At 35.8% G+C, this 24,310-nt stretch overlaps 3 protein-coding genes across 8 annotated transcripts in view; all 3 read left to right on the top strand.

Moving 5' to 3' along the window:
- The first annotated feature begins 83 nt into the window (after window positions 1-83).
- LOC147847052 (uncharacterized) lies at window positions 84-6,808 on the top strand. Its single transcript, XM_087238321.1, has 6 exons — window positions 84-194; window positions 553-1,282; window positions 1,528-1,833; window positions 1,915-2,018; window positions 2,087-2,190; window positions 6,346-6,808. Exons 2-6 carry the CDS (start codon window positions 1,171-1,173, stop codon window positions 6,431-6,433), a joined length of 714 nt encoding a protein of 237 aa, XP_087094447.1. The 5' UTR covers window positions 84-194; window positions 553-1,170; the 3' UTR covers window positions 6,434-6,808.
- A 3,221-nt stretch (window positions 6,809-10,029) lies between these two features.
- Window positions 10,030-16,406, top strand: si:ch73-343l4.8. Of its 4 annotated transcripts, none has more exons than XM_087238332.1 (5): window positions 10,030-10,226; window positions 13,237-13,341; window positions 13,424-13,527; window positions 13,601-13,704; window positions 14,558-16,406. In XM_087238332.1, exons 1-5 carry the CDS (start codon window positions 10,160-10,162, stop codon window positions 14,688-14,690), a joined length of 513 nt encoding a protein of 170 aa, XP_087094458.1. In that variant the 5' UTR covers window positions 10,030-10,159; the 3' UTR covers window positions 14,691-16,406. The 4 variants fall into 4 exon arrangements, with proteins under 4 accessions (XP_087094458.1, XP_087094459.1, XP_087094461.1 ...); XM_087238333.1 differs by having other exon boundaries at window positions 10,071-10,226; window positions 13,244-13,341; XM_087238335.1 differs by having other exon boundaries at window positions 10,121-10,318; window positions 13,244-13,341.
- An 801-nt stretch (window positions 16,407-17,207) lies between these two features.
- Window positions 17,208-24,310, top strand: part of asf1bb (anti-silencing function 1B histone chaperone b) — a 13,997-nt gene continuing 6,894 nt past the window's right edge. The window contains exons 1-3 of one of the 3 annotated variants that reach the window (XR_015475943.1): window positions 17,208-17,759; window positions 20,398-20,513; window positions 21,133-21,670. Coding sequence is in view for 1 of the 3 variants with exons in the window: in NM_214757.2 (NP_999922.1) it covers window positions 17,651-17,759; window positions 20,398-20,513; window positions 21,133-21,309 (402 nt within the window). In the remaining 2 variants the exon portion in view is untranslated. 3 annotated transcript variants of the gene reach the window in all.

Here is a 24,310-nt window from a genome sequence, read left to right as displayed (position 1 = left end):
TCAGTAAATGTGTAGATTTCAGAGGTCAGGCATTATTTCCCAATGTTTATGGACTTAAAACGAGGAAACTCAGTTTAGGAAATGAGAAAGTTCTCGTGTGTCAGAAGTTAATAGCATATTCATACACTAGAGGGAGTTAATATTCACTCACACACTGAGATTATTCCAAAATGGATTGTCTTTCAGAGAACGCGGTAAATACACCTGCACACTGCAGAAATAAAGCTTAATAAACCTGTTCATCTCTCAGATTGGTGTTAAATGTAGTTTGTGGAGAGTTAAAGCAGTGTATCAGATATTTGTTTTTCTAATTACCATTTTTATTGTATAGAAATGTATATCATCATAATCTTAGTGTCATGGTGGTGCAGTTAAACTCACCCGTCTGAGGAGGGTGAGGAGCGGTAGTTTATTTTCAGCCTGAAGGCCACGTCGAATAGTCACTTCCTGCTTTAATTAGCAATGCTAAAATATATATATATATATATATATATTTTATAAATCAAGTATTTAGGGGACTTATATGACATGTCTAAATGCATATATTTCAAGGACACAACTGGACTTCAGAAATGATGAATGAGTGGAGGCAGAAAGCTGAATATGAGGCATCATCAGGAAAAGAAAACTGCTCGAGTTCAAGCTCCTCCAGCCTTTAATTCTCTGAATGATCAACATGGAAAATGTGCATTTTATTCAAACATAGGCCTACATGATGCAGCCACGTTTTAGATAAGACTTTTAGTTAAAATTGTAACTCAATAGAGGTGATTTTACTATGAAAATAGCGTGGGAAACCACTTTCTCAGTCACCTTGTACCTACCAGCGGTCAAACTCAGCTCTTGAGCCACAGAGTTTATTTCCAGCCCTGCTGCTGCACTTTATTGTAGTTTTCACATGAGCCTAAAGGACTTGTGACAGGGTCTGATTAAATAACAAAGATCTTTCTGGTTGACTTTTAAAGTTGTTAATGTTTAATGTGCAGTACACAATAAAAGCCCAAAACAGCTCTGCTGAGGGATTTTGTGTTGGACACGGTGTATTTAAATTTATTGGTGAGTGTGAAATGAAACTTCCTGCTTAGGTTAGAACTATTTAAGAAAAGCACTTGCCAGTGAAGACCACAGCTATTTGTATAAGACACACTGTCTGATATATACTGTAGAGAAATGATGGATTCAGAGGACATTTATGAAAATGTTCAGTGCAGAGATTTTCAGGACTCGACTGGACCTCAAACACAGAATCACAAACAGGATGAAGAAAACAATAGAAAACACAGTAAGCAAATTGACTTAGCAATGATGTCAGAAAACTGTTGAGAATTTTTTTTATTTATATATGATATTTATGGTAATTGTTTTATCATAGAGTTGATTTATTTGCTCTTTCCTTGTGCCCTTACTTGGATTTTCAACAGTAGTGTAACACTAAATATAAAAGCTTCATACTGAACTTAAGAATACCCCAAAATGGATTTTGAGTGTTTTTCATTGATATCTGTGTGTGTTGTGTGTGTTTGTCAGGAAGACACAGATGTGTGTTGTTGGTGTTGTTGGTGATCCTGGGGTTCATCTGTGCTCTTCTGCTGCTCTTCATCACACTGCAGCACATCAGCATCACAGCAGAGAGAGACCTGTTCAAGACTTACAAGAACACAGTTGAAGAGCTCAATCACACCATCAGCAGCTTACAGCACAACAACACTGATCTGGAGACTGACAAACACCAGCTGGAGGACAAATACAACTCTCTGAGTCTGGAGATACTGGAGTTAGAAAACAATATCACGTCATTGAGTGATGAACTGACGAAGGCTCATTCTAAACCAGGTCAGTGCTGATCTGATTATAGTAGTTTCTTTATACTTAGCAAATAATTCATAAAAGTGTATGAAAATATGTGTTGTTTAGGTTGGTTTTTCATCTCCACTGAGGCGATGAGCTGGTCTGACAGCAGGCAGTACTGCAGGGATCGTGGAGCTGATCTGGTCATTATTAAGAGTGAAGAGAAGCAGGTGAGTTTGTTTACTGAGTGTCTGTTAATGAGAGGAATCACACTCATTCTGCTTTTATTAACACACAGAGGTTCATATCTTCATTGGTCAAGGAGGACACATGGATTGGTTTGTCTGACACAGAGATCGAGGGCACCATGAAGTGGGTGGATAATTCAACACTGGATCAAGGGTAAGTCAACAACCAGAAAGTGCACTTATTTGCCATAGTCATTGCACAGTTACTTGAAGCCTTATGGTATGTTTACACCAGACTTGGATAAAGCATCAATAATGATTGTTTTACATGTTGTCAATGCACAGACACGACCTGACATCCTGTGGCACGATTCACGCGAATGAGGCAGCATAAATTGAACATTTTGGGTGTTTGACGTGCGAATTTTAAGTTTAAAAATGTGAGTTTGATGGACATTCCTGCTGCATTAACCAATCAGGAGCTTGCTCTAGTATGGGTGTGATCATGACTAGGCATGAGCCGGTATAAGATTTTGACGGTATGATAATCTTGGGTTTAAATATCCTGGTTTCACGGTATTGAGATTACTACACTAAAACATATTCTTTTTAAATGTCTGGGTAAAAAACAAACCCCTTTTTCCTTTAGAACACAATATATTTTAATTTGAGAAACATTTATAATATTTCAGAGCAGTAAACGGGTGAGGCTAATAATGAAAATTTTTCATTGACTTCTGCTGTCTTTATTAGTTTCAAAAACACAGATGTCTATACCATTTAAAACTGCATCTTTTCTGCTGGAGATACTGTTGTCCTAAAAAAACTAAAAAAAAAAAAGAAAAATTCGATTAAAAATCTTACTAATACCTTAGGAACGGTATAGCAGAATATTTTAATAGTTTTAAAACCTTGACTTTTCCAAACCGCAGTATACCTCGAACAGGGTTATCGTCCCATGCCTAATCATGATATATTTGTAAGGCAGAATCCATCCTTGATGCCCCATTCACACGGGTCGTCAGCTTCAACGCTTCCCATTTACTTTGAATGGGTGACGTCAAGTGCTGCCGAACTGCATTGTGGATCCATCGGCGTTGATGAGGCATTAAGAGGCGTTGCTCGCTGCAGAAGTTGGGACTAGCTTAACTTTTTAAGCACCAATGGAAGCCTCAGCCAATCAGAATGCTGTATGCAAATACACCAGCTCAAACAGTGGCCTATTGCTGTCTAATTTCATTGGCTGACGCTGCTATGGCGGTCGATGGAACTTCAGACACGTCTGTCAAGCGTTGACGCTGAAGCCCTGTTTGAATCAGGCATGAGGGAGTCACACACTGAAAGCGATCATAGATTTATGTTTATCTGGCAAGCTGAAGGCATTTTGTACTGTACAGGAGACATGGAGGAGATTGCCTGACAAAAGTATACAGCCAATCAGGACGCAGAACACCATGCGCATATCTGTCAACCTTCCCGTTTTTCCCGAGATTCTCTTGTATTTTACAGTTCTATCATCCCGTAAAGGTATTTATCCATATATCTCCCATATTTTCAGTCTTTCTCTGAAGGGTGGCAAGAAACATTAAAGAGCCAAGCCTCCCTACGCAACCCATACGAACCGAACAACCAGGGGATGCCCTTGCTCTTAAAGTATGTTCTTTGCTTTTGCTTTTTTAGGCATGAAAACACTTTGAAATAAATATTTAAAAATGGCAGGATTCCCTTCCTTTTAATTACAGGTGCCATCTCCACTTCAATCCTCAAAACAGTCATGTAGCGCAGTGTGACTCAGCTGACACGCTCCAGTAATAAATAGACGCTGTTTCCAAAATGCATTCTGTACATGTGATTTGAAACGGAGCAGGCCCGTGCAGAGACCGTCCAAAGGGCATGTGCAGGATAATTTTTTTTTTTTGGGGGGGGGTGAAGGCTGCAGATCTGCAGAGTGGATGCGCGCGTACTGAAGAGCGGTGTTATCGCGCGTATACTGATCAGCTGTGTTGTCGCGCGCGTACTCAAGATCGGTGTTGTCGCGCGCGTACTGAAGGGCGGGACCGAAGGTGTGTCGCGTCGCGGGGGCACTTTTGATCATTTGGGAAGGGCACTTTCTATCCAAGACTAAAAAGGGCATGTGCACTGCACAAGTTGAGCCCTATGTGTGCACGTGCCTGAAACGGAATGAAAGTCTGGGTTTTGTGTGCGTGTTTAAACAGACATATACACATAATTTACATATAAACAAAAGGTTTTTTTCCAAACACAACTAATTTCGTCCTAAATGAGCATAAAAAGTTATTAACTTATTAGTAATTTTAACGTTAAATGTGTGCATCTTTAAAGTGACGCCTGTTGTTTAATGCAATCAAACAGAAAAAAATCTAAATAATTAAGAGTTGGCCACGCATTGGCGCAGTAGGTAGTGCTGTCGCCTCACAGCAAGAAGGTCGCTGGTTCGAACCTCGGCTCAGTTGGTGTTTCTGTGTGGAGTTTGCATGTTCTCCCTGCGTTCGTGTGGGTTTCCTCCAGGTGCTCCGGTTTCCCCCACAGTCCAAAGACATGCGGTGCAGGTGAATTGGGTAGGCTAAATTGTCCGTAGTGTATAAATGTGTGTGTGAGAGTGTGTGTGGATGTTTCCCAGAGATGGGTTGCGGCTGGAAGGGCATCCGCTGCGTAAAAATGTGCTAGATAAGTTGGCGGTTCATTCTGCTGTGGCGACCCCGGATTAATAAAGGGACTTTTATTTAAAGCCGACAAGAAAATGAATGAATGAATAAATAAGAGATTCATTCGTTGCCTTTTATCAGAAAGTGTGAGTTATACAGTGAAGAAACGGCTAATGAGATTTGATAGCTTGATTCTATTACAATATAGTAGCTATTAAACTGAACTGTTTGCTAATTTATTTGCTGCTAATGTGTACTATTTATTTTTTCTTTTGTAAATAATAATATTAAAATATATTACTGACCATTTAACTGTTTACTTACAACGAAAGAGCTCCAAATGAACTTATTTATTAAATTGGGGATTTTTAAGGGGGTTGGGTCCCCTATTACGGTGGGCATATCCCGTATTTTTTACATCCCAATGTTGACAGGTATGCATGTGCTGTAGAAAAAAAGTCAAGTTGCACTAAAAAAAAATCGGCGAGGCCGTGCAAAGTGAAGCGTGTTATAGCAAAGGACTACTGTATACTATATCAATAAAGAGTTTATCAATTTGTGTTTGGTCTTTTAAAAACACTCCTGTAACACATTGAGCCACTAAACATGTTGTTTTTCTACAGTAGGAAAATGCAAATAACTTCCAAACACTTCAAATACAGTCTGTGTTAGTAAATGCAAGGCTATTGATGAAATGCAGGCTTGACACTGTAAACAATGATTCAGATGACTGTTTTATATCCTACAGCTAATCAATCTGTCAGATTCTGGAGTGTATTACAGCTCTAAAGAAAACTATAAATAATCTTAAATAAAACAAATACATTTATAGGTGAAAGTATATAAGAATTTTACGCACATGGGAAATGGAGGCCACTTGAATGGTCTGTGAGCAAATTAAGTGCACACAGCACGCCATATCTTATGATAATTGTAGGAAGTAATCCTAAAATGCTTTTTAAAGCCACATAAAACGGTCAGTCAGTGAATATCTTGAGTTCCTGGAGCCAGCCCCCAAAGGCGAGTTGATGAATTGCAGTTTCAGTTACTTCCGTATTGGCCTCACAGGGAGAGCGGGATCTGTCTGCGTGAACAGGGTGCGCAGATATACAAATCAATGTTCGTTGACAAACAGTTTGAGCTATCTATCATAACATATATATTAAATATGCTTTAGTTTTATGCCTTACCCGGAATATAAAAATACTTATGCATTTCGATCATTTAATTTATTCATTACAATCAGAATGTGAAGAGACTTTCAATTTAGCACAGCAAAAATGTTTCTGAAGACAATCAACTACTGCACCTTTAAGATATGAATTTATATCAAACGTTTGTTCCAAACACAAGAAATTTAAGAAGTGGTCAAAAATGTCTGACACGTTTCCTTTCTTTCGCCTTACTGCCTCACTATTTACCACATCTTTACGACGTTCACAATTACAACCAACTATTTAAATAACAAAACAAAACACAAACATGTCGCATTCAAGCTAAATTAAAGTACACTTTCAAAAAAATGTCCAAAAATGTTTCTCTCTCAGCTGCCATCATTAATATGCACATTACCAGCAAGACACATTTACAACCATGGGGGTTTAGAAGTGTCCTCAAACTAAGAACTAAAAAGTACTTTGATGTATACCAGGGTTTTTACATTGTGATTTGACTGATGCATAAATCTCATACATGTTATTCAGGTTTTGGTCCCGTGGTGAGCCGAATAATGCACATGTAAATGAAGACTGTATTGAACTGACGCCTACACAATCTGTCCTGAACAACTGAAATGATGAACCGTGCTCAAGAGAAAAAAAAGGGATTTGTGAGAAATAGGGTTCATTCTGTCGTGTTATTAAATAATTTGTAATTGAGTATCCTGTCTTTAAAACAGTTTGCAGCTTTAATCTGACATGACCTGCTTTTACAATATCATTTATGCCTTTAAGTGTACTATTATTTGCCACATCAGCAGTGGATATTCAGATTTTTAAAAAAAAGCATTTAGCTGCCATCATTTTGTCTTTGCTGTGATAACCCAACATCTTTTCATTGTACTATTTGTACTATTTTATATCTTATTCGAATATCGAGTGTGTAAGATGCTTTTGAGTCAAACTGCTTATTATCATCATCATAATAAAGTTTTGATTTGTTACACTTGATGGATGTCTATGAGAGTTTTCCTCCAGCCAGCAGGATGCAGTAGAGAGCAGCTTTAGCTGACTGAAGGAAACAGAGAGGAAGAGAAACTCATTTAGCACAGGGGTTCCCAAACTTTTCAGCCCGCGACCCCTAAAATAACAATGCCAGTGGCTCGCGACCCCCAATATCCTCTGAGGTGGTTATAAGTACAGAAACTTTGCATGCAATGGCGCACACACACCAATAGACCAAAGTCTATTCTTCGTAGATGTTTTTTTATGTATGTTAGGGCTGTAAATGAGCCAGAAAACTTAACCTGGTCATCAATTGGCTGCATCTGAAGCTATTGCTGTGTATTTAATATAATGTAATTACCCCAGCGATCGCAATCCAATAGAATTAGTAATTATAAGCTACTATAGTAACTATATACAGTAGTATATAGTGACTATAAATGACAATTTTTTTCTTTTCAGTAGGTTATGGATAAAATATTGTAATTCTTATGGTTTAATAAAAATAAATAGATTTTTGGAAATCGCCAGGCGACCCCCCTTCATTGTCACCTTAATATGAGAAACCGTACATGTACTAAACTCTAAATAGAAAAAAAAAATGAAAATATATTCTTCTTTTTGGACAAATCGTGTGATTTGCATACATAGATATCTATGTAAGGCTTTAAAGGGATGGTTCACACAATAATTGTTTTCTCACTCATGTGGTTTAGACACTTTTAGGAATTACTTTTGTTGAACACAAAACAAGATACAGAATGCTAGAAACAAAGCAGCCATTGACAACCAGAAGCTGTTTACATCCTTAGTAGAAACTAAAAATACTATGAAGGTTAAAGGCTGTTTTTTCCAGCATTCTTCAGATTATCTTCCTTTGTGTTCAAAAGAAGAAAAAACTCAAACAGGTTTGGAACAAGTGAAAGTGAAGGATGAGAACATTATGTACTTAATAATAATACAAATAGATTGTTTAGCTATTATTAAAATTGGATGATGAGTAGGCCCACACGGAATCTGTGCACGCAGAAATACACATATTTTTAGCCTATCACTCTATGTCTAAGTATTTACGTGTGTAAATGTATAAATTTATATTTATTTAGTTTCTAAATTAATTTCACTAATATTATTGAGATATAATAATAGTAATTTTAAAATGTTCATAGAATTTACTTACAAAACAATTTATAAAGTAATATTTTGTCTTTTTGTAACGGAGGCCAGCCAGGGGCTGTGCAGATAAACCTCACTCCTCTGACCTCTAAAAGTGCTCTAGCGACAGATTCTGGAGACCATGGTCTATAGCCTCCTTGTTAGAGCAACCGACTCCCGTGCAGAAGGTCGCTGGTTTGATACAAGCTTCGAAGTGGGTCGGGTGGCGTAGGACTGGTTGAGTTACATATATAGATATATTATATAAGAGGCTTGCTTTGCTTACCAAATATGTGGATCTAATTGGATTTGCATCGTAAACATTAAATAAAAGTTTAAAAAATTATATATATATATATATATATATATATATATATATATATATATTTTTTTTTTTTTTTTTTTTTTTTCACATATTAAGTTTTTAGCTACGATACTCCTAAAATCAGTTTGCATAAATCTGCAAATTTGTTTTTACAAAATTCTCAGTAGAAATAGCAACAAATGTCCGCAGATTCTGTCTGGCCCTAATGGCAAGTAACATTTTAATACTAAAATTAATAGTTTTTGTGCTTATTGGACATAAAAGAAAAAAAAACTATAATGTTCAGTTAAATCATCATCTTTAGTCAAGAATCTGGGTCTGATATTTGCTAGCAACTTGTCAAATAACAACAACAAGGCCACTGCATTTTTATCTGTAAAAATGATGCTTTGATTCAACCTGAATCTACACTGTAAAAAGTGCTACTGAAATAAAGCTGACTTAATGAGCTCAGCAGATAACTATGGCTAGAAGAATGGCTTCAGACAGCAAAAAGTATTTGGGGACATTTTGAGTTTAAATATCCTAAATAAATAAATGTTTAATCCGCAGTTCAGTTGTAACACAAACTCTCCAGCAGATGGAGCTCTTGTTGATTTTTTTTCCCGCAACAATCAGAAGCCTGAAGTTTCACAGTTCAGAGCTCACGGGGCTTGATTTCCTAATATTTACGATTTCTCAAGTAAGGAAACGAGATGAGGAAGCACAGATTAGGAAATGATAAGCACGTTAATGTCAGAAAGGATCAAATTGTTCTTACACAATGAAGTTTATCGGAAAACGAGCTTTAACTAACAGGAAAACAACTTTTAGAGGTTTTAGGCATTATTACATAAAAATATTCCTCCAATCATACATTATTGAAGTTTTATTAGAAGATACTTAGGAAAAATATATTCCAATGGTTTTAAATACATTTAAAATATATTCCATTAAAAAAAAGAGAAAAAAAAACAAGGTCGCTAGTTCGAACCTCGGCTCAGTTGGTGTTTCTGTGTGGAGTTTGCCAGTTCTCCCTGCCTTCACGTGGGTTTCCTCCGGGTGCTCCGGTTTCCCCCACAGTCCAAAGACATGCGGTACAGGTGAATTGGGTTGGCTAAATTGTCCATAGTGTATGAGTGTGTGTGTGTAAATGTGTGTGTGGATGTTTCCCAGAGATGGGTTGCGGCTGGAAGGGCATCCGCTGCATAAAAACTTGCTGGATAAGTTGGCGGTTCATTCCGCTGTGGCGACCCCGGATTAATAAAGGGACTAAGCCGACAAGAAAATGAATGAATGAATGAAAAAAACAAGGGCAAAAATGTATTATACATACCACACACACACACACACACACACACACACACACAAACACATATATATGGATAAAACTAGTTTTACCCTTTTTAACCCCCCCCCCATTGCAAATCCATCAGATGTTTGTGTCATTCTGGCAAAACTATATATTTAAAATTACGTATGGATGTAAAATTAAATAGCTATATTTTTGGCCAGAATGACTCAAACATCTGATGGATTTGCAATGGTGGGGAGGATTAAAAAGGGTCAAATTATTATTATTATTATTTTTTTTTTTGCCATTAACGTAATATTTATGAGTCTTTTCTTGTAATAAAAGTTTTATATTTTTTAAACACGAGGGTGATTACTTCTATAACATTATTTGTAGTGGATTGTTTTAGTTCAAAGAAGAAAGAAAAAACGTTGACGCTGAAACATCTCATAAGCACGTCATTTGTTACCTTATTCTATGGTTTTGTAATCAGATGGGGCATTGAATTCGGATGTGGTTTGTCACTTCCACTATTTTAAAAGGCTACACACTCCTCATTCTGAAGATCATCTCATCTGTGAACATCATCTTACGTGGACATCATGGAGATGGACACCATTTATGAAAATGTTGAAGATGTCAAAGATGAAGGAAAAGCTCAACAAAACAGTAAGCAAATAAAGATTCAGTGTGAAGCAGAGATTGTGTCCGCAGAGCAGAAACAGATGCAAACAAGCTGAATAATTTTTGCTGAAGAATAGGTGAATAATTCTGATTAAGTGTATTAACATGAAGTTACGTTTCTGTTCATATATTTTTGTTTAGATGTTTTATTGTACTGAAATTCAGCATCTGTCATTTTGAAAAGAGTGTACTATTTAAAGACTGGATTTCAGGGTAGATTAAAAAAAAAAAAAAAAGTATATCACATGAAAACAACAATACAACAGGGACTTATTTTAGTGTTATTGAACCAAAGTGTTAGTGTTCTTGAACTCAAATTGAACCATTTGATAGATGTGGACAAAAACAATGTTCCCAAAGTATTTCCTGTTTTAATTTTTAACTTCTATAGTTTCAGAGAATCCAAAAAGAGGCACATATTGATAAATAATGTTATGATAGCTGTTTTAACATTGAATTGCCTCTTGTTACTGTTGTGAAATAGTTTAATAAGCAGTAAAATGTTCATGGGCCAATGACATCAGCACATTAAAGTGGTCTATATCAAAATTGCCCAAACTAGCGCCTGCTGGCCAAAGATGGCCAACGATAACCTTTGATTTGGCCCGCCATGCATTCTGCGAAGAGAGGGAGAATGTTTTAAATAAATGTTGTGAGTTTTTAATGATCCGTTTGACATGTCTACCTTGTATTTGAAAGATTCCTGGGAGAAAGATTTAGGCATTCAAATTACAGAAGACTGGAAAAAGTCTATCAAGGTCATAAATAGCCTACATGTTCCTTTAACTCCAGACATCAACTAATCCAATATAAAGTAGTACATCGGCTTCATTATTCTAGAGTTAAGCTTAATAAATTTTACCCTTCCATCTCCTCCAAATGTACACATGTGAATCTGCTCTTCAGGACATCTTTCTTTGGTCATGCCCAAAACCTTTTGAGCGAAATCTTTAACTTTTACTCTGAGGCTTATTCTTGTGAGCCTGGCCCTGATCCAGCAATCACTGTTTGTGGTTGGTCTGACTCACTTTGTGCAATATAGAATGGTGTTAGCTAACAAAAAGATTATTTGTTAATGGAAAAAGGCATCAACACCAGTTTTTAAATCCTGGTTTTCTGAATTCTCTACCACTTTACATTTAGAGAGACTAAGACACAATCTCTCTGATAACATTGCCGGCTTCGAGGCCACCTGGAAACCCTTTTTTAATTATTCGTCAAATGCTCAGGATAGCGGTTTAAAGGTGTAACCCTGTTATCGTCTGCAAGATCACCATATTGCCTGCGCCCACTGGCCTAGTTATACAGTTGAAGTCAGAATTATTCGCCCCCTGTTTATTTTTTTCCCCAATTTCTGTTTGATGGAGAGATTTTTTTCAACACTTTTTTAATAATAATAGTTTTAATAACTCATTTCTAATAACTGATTTATTTTATCTTTGTCATGATGACAGTAAATAATATTTTATTATATATTTTCAAGACACTTCTATACAGTTTAAAGTGACATTTAAAGGCTTAACTAGGTTCATTAGATTAACTAGGCAGGTTAGGGTAATTAGGCAAGTTATTGTATAATGATGGGTTGTTCTGTAGATTATCAGAAAAAAAATAAAACTCAAAGGGGCTAATAATATTGACCTTACAATGGTTAAAAAAAAAACTGCTTTTATTCTGGTCGAAATATTTCAAATAAGACTTTCTCCAGAAAAAAAAAAATATCAGACATACTTTCAAAATCTCCTTGCTCTGTTAAACATGATTTGGAAAATATGTAAAAAAAAATAATAATCAAAAATCAAAAAGGGGCTAATAATTCTGACTTCAACTGTATAAGTTTAACGTTGTTGACCCATGTATAATACTGGAGGAACTGTTGTAATAATGGTTTTAAAATATATTTTTTTCTTTTTTTTTTGCCCTTTTTTGCCTTTTCTTTTTTGTCTTTATAATTGTTGTTGCTTTTTGTATTGCTCTGTGTTGCTTTAAGAAAATAAAAATATAATATTAAAAAAATTCAATGGTGTAAACTAATCAGATTTTGTTCAAATGTACATACCGTCACCCGGCAATGCTGAAAACTTGATGAGAAAATCAAGTCAAAGGCAAATTCTGCTTGACTGTATTTAACATTGAACTCCACTGTGTTACAAACGTAATTGTTTACGTTTTAATTGCAATAATTTATCATTTTAAAAGTTATACTGCGTTAGTCAATACTATTTAAATTAATGTTTTCTGTTTATTTTGAAATATTATGGCCATGGCATTCATTCATTCACTTTTCAGCTTAGTCCCTTTATTAATCTGGGGTCGCCACAGCAGAATGACCTGCCAACTTATCCAGCATATATTATTTGCAGCAGATGCCCTTCCAGCTGCAACCCATCTCTGGGAAACATCCATACACACTCATTCACTATTGACAATTTAGCCTACCCAATTCACCTGTACCGCATGTCTTTGGACTGTGGGGGAAACCAGAGCACCCGGAGGAAACCCACGCAAACGTGGGGAGAACATGCAAACTCCACACAGAAACGCCGACTGACCCAGCTGAGGCTCAAACCAGCGACCTTCTTGCTGTGAGGCGACAGCACTACCTACTGTGCCACCGTGTCATACAGATGGCAACTTCAATGTAAAATAGTTTGGTATATTCACCTTCGGCCCACGGCTGTCGATGATATTTGGTTTTTGGCCCTTCATACGAAAAAGTTTGGGCACCCCTGGTCTATATCATAGTGTTGTAAACACTTTAGTGCTACAGCAAACTGTTACAGTTGTGTTAACTATAGTGAACTGATAAACATACTGTGGTATACTTCAGTTTTTACTACAGTAATGGTAGTGTATTGAAGTATAAATTACGTATAGCTGTAGAAAACTACAGAATCAGATCAATTCAAATATGGTTACAAACATATTGTATTTTAAAGTGAGATAATTTGCAGTGAACTGTTAATAATTGATGTTTTGTGTGTGTGTTTGTGAGGACGCAGTTGTTTGATGTTGGCGACGGTGATTCTCGGCACTATTTGTGTAATTCTGCTGGTCTTCGTCATTCTGCAGCACACCCGGGCTGGATCTAATCATCTTGGTCAGTGCTAATATGTTTTGTGTCAGTAGCTGCTAATATCATATACAGCTTTGAAAAGTGTGTGAAAATGTGTGTTGTTCAGGTTTGTTTTTCATTTCCAATAATACGATGAGCTGGTCTGAGAGCAGGCAGTTCTGCAGGGATCGTGGAGCTGATCTGGTCATTATTAACACTGAAGAGAAGCAGGTGAGTATTTCTGTTTATGTGTTTGTTATTGAGTGGGAGGAATCACTCTTATCCTGCTTATATTCACACACAGAGGTTCATATCTCCATTTGTCGAGGACTTTCTGTGGATCGGTTTGACTGACGAAGAGATCGAGGGCAACATGAAATGGGTGGATAATTCTCCACTAAAACAAGGGTAAGTGGTAAAACGTTCATGGAAAAGGTTTTAGTCATTAAAAAGTTGAGACTATCAGAATAATACTGACCACCCTGCTGAAAAATCCAGCTTAAACCAGCCTAGGCTGGTTGGCTGGTTTTAGCTGGTCAACCAGGCTGGTTTTAGAGGGGTTTTGGCCACTTCCAGGCTGGTTTCCAGCCATTTCCAGCCTGGTTTTAGCTGGTCAGGCTGGAAAATGACCAGCTAAATCCAGCTTAAATCAGCTTGACCAGCCTAGCCAGGCTGGGAGCCCAGCCAAAACCAGCTATGTCCAGCTTAAACCAGGCTGAACCAGTCTGGCCATTCTCCTCTGACCTCTGGCATCAACAAGGCATTTGCGCCCACAGAACTGCCGCTCACTGGATATTTCCTCTTTTTCAGGACATTCTCTGTAAACCCCAGAGATGTTTGTGTGTGAAAATCCTAGTAGATCAGCAGTTTCTGAAATACTCAGACCAGCCAGTCTGGCAATAACAACCATGCCACGTTTAAAGTCCCTTAAATCACCTTTCTTTCCTATTCTGATGCTCGCTTTGAACTGCAACAGATTTTCTTGACCATGTCTACATGCCTAAATGCATTGAGCTGCTGCCATGAGAAATTTGTTAACTAGCAGGTGTACCTAATAAAGTGGCCGGTGAGTGTGTATGTATATGTGTGTATGTATGTATATGTGTAAATATGTATACATTAATAGTGTTGTACTTTACTATAGTATAGTTTAAAAACACTACTGTGTTATTTTTTATGTGGGTAATGTGGCTCCTCATTTATTATTTTTTGAGTGGATAACGACTGGGATTAAACTGAAAATCTGACTCCTTTTATTCAGGTTTTGGGTTGACGGTGAGCCCAACAATCTTAATGGTGAAAACTGTGTGATTATAGTTCCTGTAGAAAACTTCCTGAAGAACTGGAATGATGTCCCATGCACATTCACATTTAAAGGCCTTTGTGAAAAATAGATTTCACCCAGCTTTGCATTGACTTTACATGTATTATTTACTGTATGGGTCATTCTTGTTGTACCTTTTCTGATTGATGTTTCGAAGAATTTCATCGTGTGGGCAATTGTATAAAAGAGTCATTATTATTAGTTTTTTTGTTGTTGGTTTTTTTTTTGTGATTAATCATGTACAAAATAAATGTTTTGTATTTACATGATGTAAAGGTGTGTTGGGCATTGGGCCTATATATAATTTATATACCTTTATATCATTTAGAAAAGCCCTGAATGGTTAATTTCCTATCTCTACAACAATAATATTGAGGTAAAGTTGCTTCCATAATCACACATTCAGACTTACTCTTTAATAATATAATTTATAGACAGTAAAAGTATTATTTGCTAATTCTAAATAGGGAAATCATATTAGCAGCCAACGAATATCAAAGTGCAACACTGTTCACGGTCATTTAAATAAAGCTAATGCTAATTTAAAGTGATATACTTACAGTTTATGCAATTTATAACCGAATATTCAAATTAGAGTGGTAAACAATATAGGGAGAGTTAAAATGAACGAATGTGCAGATATAAAAGCAACATTACCTCTATAATAATAATTGGTGAAAAAATAACGTGCATGTTATAAAAATGTTTGATCATAACTCAACCTAAAATACCTTTAAATTAGTGAAAAGTTCTCCCACAACTATGTGCAATACAGGAAATTTTGTAATTCCCCTCACAGATAACTGAAGGAAACTTCTACCACCATAGAGGACATACAGAATTAATTACCAATGTAACAAAGTCTTGTAATCACGATTTTATATTGAAGTATTCTTAGTATTTACAGTTTATGTAAGGCAACAATGTTAACATTATTTAACAGAACTGTTTAGCCGGCTATTAATTCTGATATATGATTTTTTTAAACTGTTAAATGAAGTAACTTGTGTTTGGAAAGCAAATTATTAAAAATATTTGTAATAAGATAATGGATAAATTTTTCCTTTATTAATTTTTTCAAGATCAATTTTTCCTTATTTTACTGAAATGTAAAATATTTTCCTATAGGCCTATAGAGTCACACTATTGGGCTATCTGTGATTTTACATGATTAATGTTGAGCACCTCTTATAACATTGTTTAAGGGCAATTCTTCAATTACGGGCACTTTTAGCCTTGTGAAGTTGAATAAAAAAACTTGTTTAAAATTATCGTAACACAGCCACATAAATTTAAACAATTTTGTTTTAAGATCTATAAGAGGTAAAACATAAAATCATTTTTGTATCTAGTTTAATCAATCTTTCCACAATATATACAAAAATTATACATTTGTCAATAAAATAAATTAGTTGTATGCTGAATTGTGCTCCAGTCACACTCTAAAATGTAATAATAATTTGATTAAGAGCTTATTAGAAAATAAATCAACTGAATTTGTATATTAAATAGAGCATGAACTTATACACTGTGAATACACTTTTAATGTGTGATGAGAACTTTTTAAATATTTTTTTAAATGTGTGTGGTGGTGAAAATGACATTTCAACAGTTTATTGTGAAAAAATGAAAAATAGCTTCAGCGATTAGCTTTGAATTGATACTAGCCTTTCATGTATACAAAACCCTCTGATTTAACTTAATTTTGTTTGGTTTTTAAAATCATCTTTAAAGGTACAGCATGTTTGGAAATTATGTAGAATAAATGTATCTACCCATCAAGCAATATTTACCTTGATTTTTCTTCAAGTGTTGTTGATAAACATTTACATTTCCTGCATCGTGAACATGTTCTCAGATGGCACTATTCATTCTTATAGAAACCACCTCAATAATCTTTCACACAAACTTTTTAAAACGACATTACAGTGTTGTGGTGGAAATTACACTGATACAGTGCGACAGCTATATTTTGTATAAAAAATAATATTGATAATAGTCTCACATTAACAACCAAAAAATAATTGAATAATTTCACTAGAGCTTCATTCAGATACATTAATAGTTAACAGATAAATATTATCAAAAAAGTTATTTTCTTTAATGAACCATGAACCATTTTATTAAAACAGACGAGTAATAATAGCTAGAATAAGAATGTTTAAGGGTAATTCTTCACTACGGGCACTTAAATGTCCTTTGATTATATATATATACATTTGAGTATATATATATACATATATATATACACATATATGTATATATATATATATATATATATATATATATATATATATATATATATATATATATATATATATATACACATATATATATATATACACACACACACACATATATATATATATATATATATATATATATATATATATATATATATATATATATATATATATATATATATATATATATATAATCAAAGGACATTAAAGTGCCCGTAGTTGAAGAATTACCCTTAAACATAATCTTATTCTAGCTATTATTACTCGTCTGTTTTAATAAAATGGACAGGGGTCTTGTTTTATTCTCCAGTCCAGAAGGACGCAGCAGAGAGCATGCTTGTACCACTGAAGTGATCAAAGAAGAAGAGAAGCATCATCACGAGAGCACTTGCTTCTGTCATTCAGTGTCTTTTCATTATTTAGGGAGGTTTTACAGTAAGGTTTTAACTGAAATAACTGATTTTCAGTCTTTAATTTTGTTACTTCTAATCATGTTTGTGTAAAACCTGCACTAAATGACTTGTTCTTTGAGATGTCCCAGCAGTAAGTAAAATGGATGCGTGGCGAGCATATGATTAGTTTAAAAAGTACTAAATAACGCGGTTAAGAGAAACTCCCGCTTCTTCACCGGCTCCACTCGAGGATCGTTTTGTCAGTCGGACTTCGGTTTTACACTTACTCCGGATTTACTTCAGATCTAACAGTGCTTTGGACAGTTTTTTGAGCGACTCTCTCATCCATAAACACAAGGCCAATTTTTTTTGTAGCTGAAGAGGTGTGAGCCATCATGGCTAAAGTGCAGGTGCTGAATGTGGCTGTTCTGGATAACCCCAGTCCTTTTGGAAACCCGTTTCAGTTCGAGATCACATTTGAGTGTATGGAGGACTTACCTGAAGGTGAGAGATTTCGACAATTACCACAATAATACACTATACATCAATTCTTTTGTCGAGTGCTGTGTAAATAATGACATTCCCAAGACTGTAGGTGCGTTTTACACTATCGTTTTACCTCCAGTAGTGAGAATCACGCTAATATTCGTTGTGATTTAAGCGGGAAAAAGCCTTTTATGTCGGTTGATAATGTTCACGCGCTTAATATTTTGGCGCCGGCGCGTAGTTCGATGACAGCGCGCGCGGCCGTCCCTCCATCACTGATTAGCCAGATAGTACAACCGGGGCGTGTCTAGTGCATTTTTGCTGGCTCAGATTGGTTGGATATTGCGTGACGTCACGTGTCGGGAAGCGGTATGGAGATTTTGAGGCAGAACTTTCCTTATTTTCATTAAAGCGGAGACTATTGAAGTTAGAAAAAGATACCTGTAATTTCCAGTGTAACCTAAAATGAAAGAAGTACATTTAAAATCAATTAATGACATTTATCTATGTAATGAATTTCTTAGAATAGGATTTAATTTAGACAGTGATGCTTATATTTTCTGCTTGAAAGATATTAAATCTCAGGAACATCTTTTTTTAATAGGTTAGTTGTTCTATTGTCAAATCCTTTTAGCACAGATTGTATGAGAGGTTGATAACAAAAAAAATATATTTGCATTTGACTATCACATTGTGAAATTTGGCATTTTTATGAAAAACAAAGAAATTGAATTTCTGTGTAATAATGTGTTGATTGTAGCTAAATGTTATATTCACGAATGTTTCTTCTTGTTTAATAGCATTTAAAAATTATTTCAGCATTTTATATAAATCCATAAAACATGTAAAAACAAAACGTGCCTCAAAGCTCTCTAAGCTTTTGTCAACTTATATAATCGGACCCCCCTGAATGTAACGTATTTTCATTCATTCATTCGTTTTCTTGTCAACTTAGTCCCTTTATTAATCCGGGATCGCCACAGCGGAATGAACCGCCAACTTATCCAGCAAGTTTTTACGCAGCAGATGCCCTTACAGCCACATCTCATCTCTAGGAAACATCCGGCACACACACATTCACACACCCATACACTACGGACAATTTAGCCTACCCAATTCACCTGTACCACATGTCTTTGTACTGTGGGGGAAACCAGAGCACCCGGAGGAAACCCACATGAACACAGGGAGAACATGCAAACTCCACACAGAAACGCCAACTGAGCCGAGGCTCGAACCAGCGACCTTTTTGCTGTGAGGCGACAGCACTACCTACTGTGCCACTGTGTTATTTAAGGTTTATTTATTATTTTGTACTGTTTTGTTTATTATATTCTGCTTGGATATAATGTTATACATGTTTAACAATGGAAGTTGAAAATGCCTGTTTGTTATTTGAAGGTTTAATTAAAAAAAACTTGCCTTATTTTTGACACCTTATTTTCAGTACGGCACTGTAGTTTATACACCCAAAATCTATTCTGAATCGAATGACCTTTGCTATAATATCAAAAACATGCTAAAACACTTAAAATTGTATTTATAATATGTTTGCTTTTAGAGGTAAATCAAAATGTTTTATGTTATTTCTTCTCAAACTCATAAGTTATGATTTTTTGAGGTAACGTTACCTCGTAACAATTCTTGGGTCCCAAACGTACTTATTAAAGTTTATTTTTGGTCGTTTTGTAAAGATTTCTTGACTGAATAAAAACGTTTTTGTAACATGAGGAACAGAATATTATGGCTGCAAGGTGAACTGTAAGGTAAAGTTCTGTATGTTATTTTTTTAAACATAAGAACAGTTACAAATAAATCTGAAAATTTAAAATTTATAAATATTTAAAAACGAAAATCTAAATATCTTTTTTTTTTGTTATTTTAAAGCTAAGCTATAAGCAAAGGTTATAAGAAGGGCCAGACAGAATCTGCAGACATTTTTTATAAAACGCTATTTCTGTGGATAATTTTGTAAAAAAAAAATTGCATATATAGGCGGAACAATTTTAGGAGTATTATAACTAAAAAAATAATTTATGAAATAAAAAATTATAAATGTTTAACTTTTATTTAATGTTTACAGTGCAAATCCAATTAGACCCACTTATTTGGTAAACAAAACAAGTCTCTCACATATCTACTAAAAGACAGAAAATTTTCCTTCACAAACTGTATTGTAAATAATTCATCTAAATAATTCATCTATCATTAAATGATAATAATATCAGTGAAATTATTTTAAATTCATATAAATATAAATTCTGACACATTTACACAAGTAAATACATAGACTCGATGGGCTAAAAATCTGCAGATTTCTGCGCACGCAGATTTCGTGTGAGCCTACTTATAAACAATAGAATAAAAGTAAGTTGAATCCTAAAATGTTCAGTGACAACATCCATTTTTTTAAATTCAAACTTACTACTTCAAAACCTCATCATACATTATTCCTTATATCATAATTAAATATTATTCCTGAAATACATCATTAATGTATCCTTGCTAAGTTTGTTTGCCTGCTCATATTTTACTTGTGAACATCACTAGTAGTTCATTATATACAAACTGCTTAGTGCACTTGAGATTTGAGTATGTTTCCACTAACCGTTATAAACCTCAGTTGCTAATATCCCCCTGTTTCCGCCTGTCTCAGATCTGGAGTGGAAGATCATCTACGTGGGCTCTGCAGAGAGTGAAGAGTATGACCAGATTCTGGACTCGGTTCTGGTCGGTCCGGTTCCTGCAGGCAGACACATGTTTGTGTTTCAGGTTGGCCAGTTATCTACTTTCATCCAAACCCTTTTAAAATAAAATAAATAAATTGCAGCGCACTGCCATCTAGAGATGAACAGAGAAAGTGCATCAGTAAGGTGCATAAATTGCATTGGGGAGATTTGTTTAAATTAGTGCTTCTCGACCACATTCCTGGAGGCCTACTAGCATTGCACATTTTCCATGTCTCCTTAACTAAACACACCTGATTCAGATCATCAGCTCATTAATAGAGACTGAATGACCTGTAATGGGAGTGACAGACAAAGGAGATATCCAAAACATGCTGTGCTGGTGGTCCTCCTGGAACGTGGTTGAGAAACACTGGTTTAAATGCAACATTAAACAAAATAGCATTAAAGTTAGCATTGCTAGCCACATTATTGTTTAGATCTATGCTTAAAAAAGTTTTAGCCTAGCTGAAAATGAGGTGGAAGTAACATCACGATCATGAAAGTTTTAGCAACTTAAATCAAACACATTTCGAATTATTCTTGTAATCTTATCAAGTATATTTGCCTCTGTGCAGGAATAATTCTGGTTTATTTCTAATGTTGCTTTGATGTTTTAGACGTAATTGAAAGCATCATGTTGTTTTTATGTGTTTGATTGACAGGCGGATGCACCAAACACAGGGCTGATCCCTGAGAGTGATGCGGTGGGCGTGACCGTAGTGCTGATCACATGCACCTATCGGGGACAGGAATTCATCCGCATTGGCTACTATGTGAACAATGAGTACACAGACCCTGAGCTACGGGAAAACCCGCCGGTCAAACCCGACTACACACAGGTTAGATATCACACTTAGACTGACTTATACACTAATATTGCAGAACAGTTGAAAACAAACTGGTTTAAAAGTGACCTATTTTGCAAAAATCACTTTTAAAACAGGTTTAAGCACAGTTTTGTGGCAACAGTCTGAAAATATCCAGCGTTTAATGGAAAAAAATGTATTAATTAAATTTTTTATAATCACACTTGGTCTGCAGAAACACTTTGACATTCTCTCTTTGTACGTGTCATCTGAGGGGGAAAGCCCCGCCCACTGGTGACCATCCTTCCCTCATTAGCATAAGACATTACTCTTGTTTTTGAATCTGCCACTATGCTAACACATAGGCATTTGTAGCTCCGCCCTCTTTTAAAAAGCTCATTTGAATTTAAAGCGACAGTCACCAAAAGGCCACATTCGGATCAAACCCTAAAAGGGTCAATTTCAAAGAGTTGTAAACATCATTTTGAGCTAAAACTTTTTTTTATTTTGTAAAACAAGGTATAATAGGCCCCCTTTAATGGCCAAAGTACGCAAAAACAACCAAAAAAGGATCAAATTAGGAAGGTGATGTTTTTAATTTGTGTACATTATAATGCGTTCAGTATTTTTAATCCCTGAGAAAAAATATTATACATGTTCGTCATGTTTTATAAATAACACCCACTACAATATTATTATAATAGTTTATAAATTAAAAGTCACCCGTATTTAGAACATGAATCATTTGATCACATCTTAAAAGACATTTAGGAATCACAGATTAACTCTGAAATATTAAAAATCTTAAATCAATTTTTGTTATTACATACGTTTTTTTATTGATTGCTTGATGCTTTTATTGATGATTTTTTTATTGATGGCCACACAAGTGTTACTACATTTTTACATGGATACACTTGTTACCCTGAATATAATGGAACATTATTCATTCATTCATTCATTTTCCTTCGGCTTAGTCCCTTTATTCATCCGGGGTCACCACAGCGGAATGAACCGCCAACTTATCCAGCATGTTTTACACGGCAGATTACCTTACGGCTGGAACCCAGTGCTTGAAAACATCCATACACAACAGGGTTCAACACTATAGATTTTTTCCACTGGTCTGATCGGGCAAGTGGTTTAGATTTTTACTTGCCCCGCCAAAATTTTTACTGGCCCCACCAAAAAAGAAAAGTTAATAGCTATTTTTCAGCCGCATATTTTAAACAAAATCTGTGAATCTAGAATTTCAATACTTAAAAAAAACATAAAAGTGTTCATATATTTATTAACACTTTTAAGTGTTAATATAAGTGTTATGCAAACAAAAAGAGCAGTATGGAAAATGTGCAGGTATTTTATTGGGGTTCGAAATTATTTAACAAAAGGTGGGCTGACTGTGGGCAAACAGTGCAAAACATCACTCCTTTTTTTGTTTGTTTTTGTCACGTTAAAACGTACATTTCTGCTTCCAAGACATCAGAAACAGGCATTTTCTTTTAGCCTTATAATTTGATGTTGCCGCCATGTTGCCGTTTCTTTTCTGTACTGGTTGTTCACAGGTTGCGGAAAAAAATAGCATGCTCAAAACATCAAATCAGATAAGCGGAACCGGAAAGCAATGTGGTGTTTACGACTTCATTAATTCATTGACTTCATTTGGAAGAAAAAACATTTTTGCTATACCGTTCCTTAGGCATGTATTTTTTTAGGACAACAGTATCTCCGGCAGAAACAATATTCAAAGATGTCGTTTTAAATATAGTGTTTTAGGGTGCTTTCACACCTGTGAATCGATTCAGTTGTTCCGAAACAGAGATTAAAATTGTTACATTGTTGCTCTTTGCTCTTGGAGCGGTTCGTTTTCACATTGCAAAGTTTCTAATCGGACCAAAAGAGCTAAAACAAGTCACGTGCGAGTAAACTCTCCTTACATTGGTCAGAGTGTCAGGGTTTATTTTGCAGCGTCCCGCTCAGCTGTCAGGAGAGGTGGTGGTTTGGTGGTGATTGACAGGGTGCGCGCGCGTGACGTGTCTGAGGAGAGACACGGTGGGGAGGGGTGAGAAGGGTGCGCGACGATGCCTATTTGAGGACTGGGAGAGAGACGCGAGATTACCGGGAGATCATCACTCGTTTGCGGGCATCCGGAGACTCGCAAAACTTCCCGCACTACTCATAATACTCTCTTCATATAGCCGTAAGCCTATTACATATGCATAAAACACTGTGATATAACCGCGCTCGGATCGGATCGCTTTCTCACTGCAATCGAACCGCTCCAGGGTTCGTTTCAATCGAGCCGAGACCACCTCATTCAAGCGATCTCGGAGCGATTACTTTGGCGCGGAACAGAGCGCGATTGCCCTGTTCACATATGCTAAACGAACCACGCTAACTGGGCAAACGAGATACGTTCCGAAACAAAAGTGTAGGTGTGAAAGCACCCTTAGAAACATGAAGACAGCAGAGGTCAATTTAGCCGAAAAGGGGAAAAGTTTTAGTTTTTTACACAGACATCTAAAAAGATCATATTTTAGAGCAGTAATCACAATATTGTGAAACTGTGATATTTTTATCTAAGGTTATCACACCGTCAGAATCTTATACCGGCCCATGCCTAGTTGTGGGGGAAATCCACAGCAACATGGGCAGAACATGCAAACTCCACACAGAAATGCCAACTGACCCAGAGAGGACTCAAACTAGCGGCCTGTGAGGCGACATTGCTAACCACCATGTCGCCCAGTATTAAATAGGATTTATATTAATAAAAACTCTCTTTCTATAATTCCTTTGAGCATTTGTGATTATGCAAACACCTTTTACAAAAAATCATCAGTCCAAAAGACTTAAAATAGTTAAAAAGTCTTTATTAACATGACAATTATTTTAAAAAAAACAGCACTTGTGCATTTCCGACGTGTATTTTTGTATATCTTTATGAATCACATATCTTCCAACATATTGATTACCCCTGAAGCTCTTTTTGTTTTGTTTTTGTTTTTTATGCAAGTGTTTTGACTCTGGATAA

The sequence above is a fragment of the Danio rerio genome, chromosome 1 (assembly GCF_052040795.2).
Source record: "Danio rerio strain M-AB ecotype USA chromosome 1, GRCz13ab, whole genome shotgun sequence".
NCBI lineage: Eukaryota > Metazoa > Chordata > Actinopteri > Cypriniformes > Danionidae > Danio > Danio rerio.
Note: the sequence above shows the minus strand (reverse complement) of the source record. Positions and strands in the feature narration are given on the sequence as shown.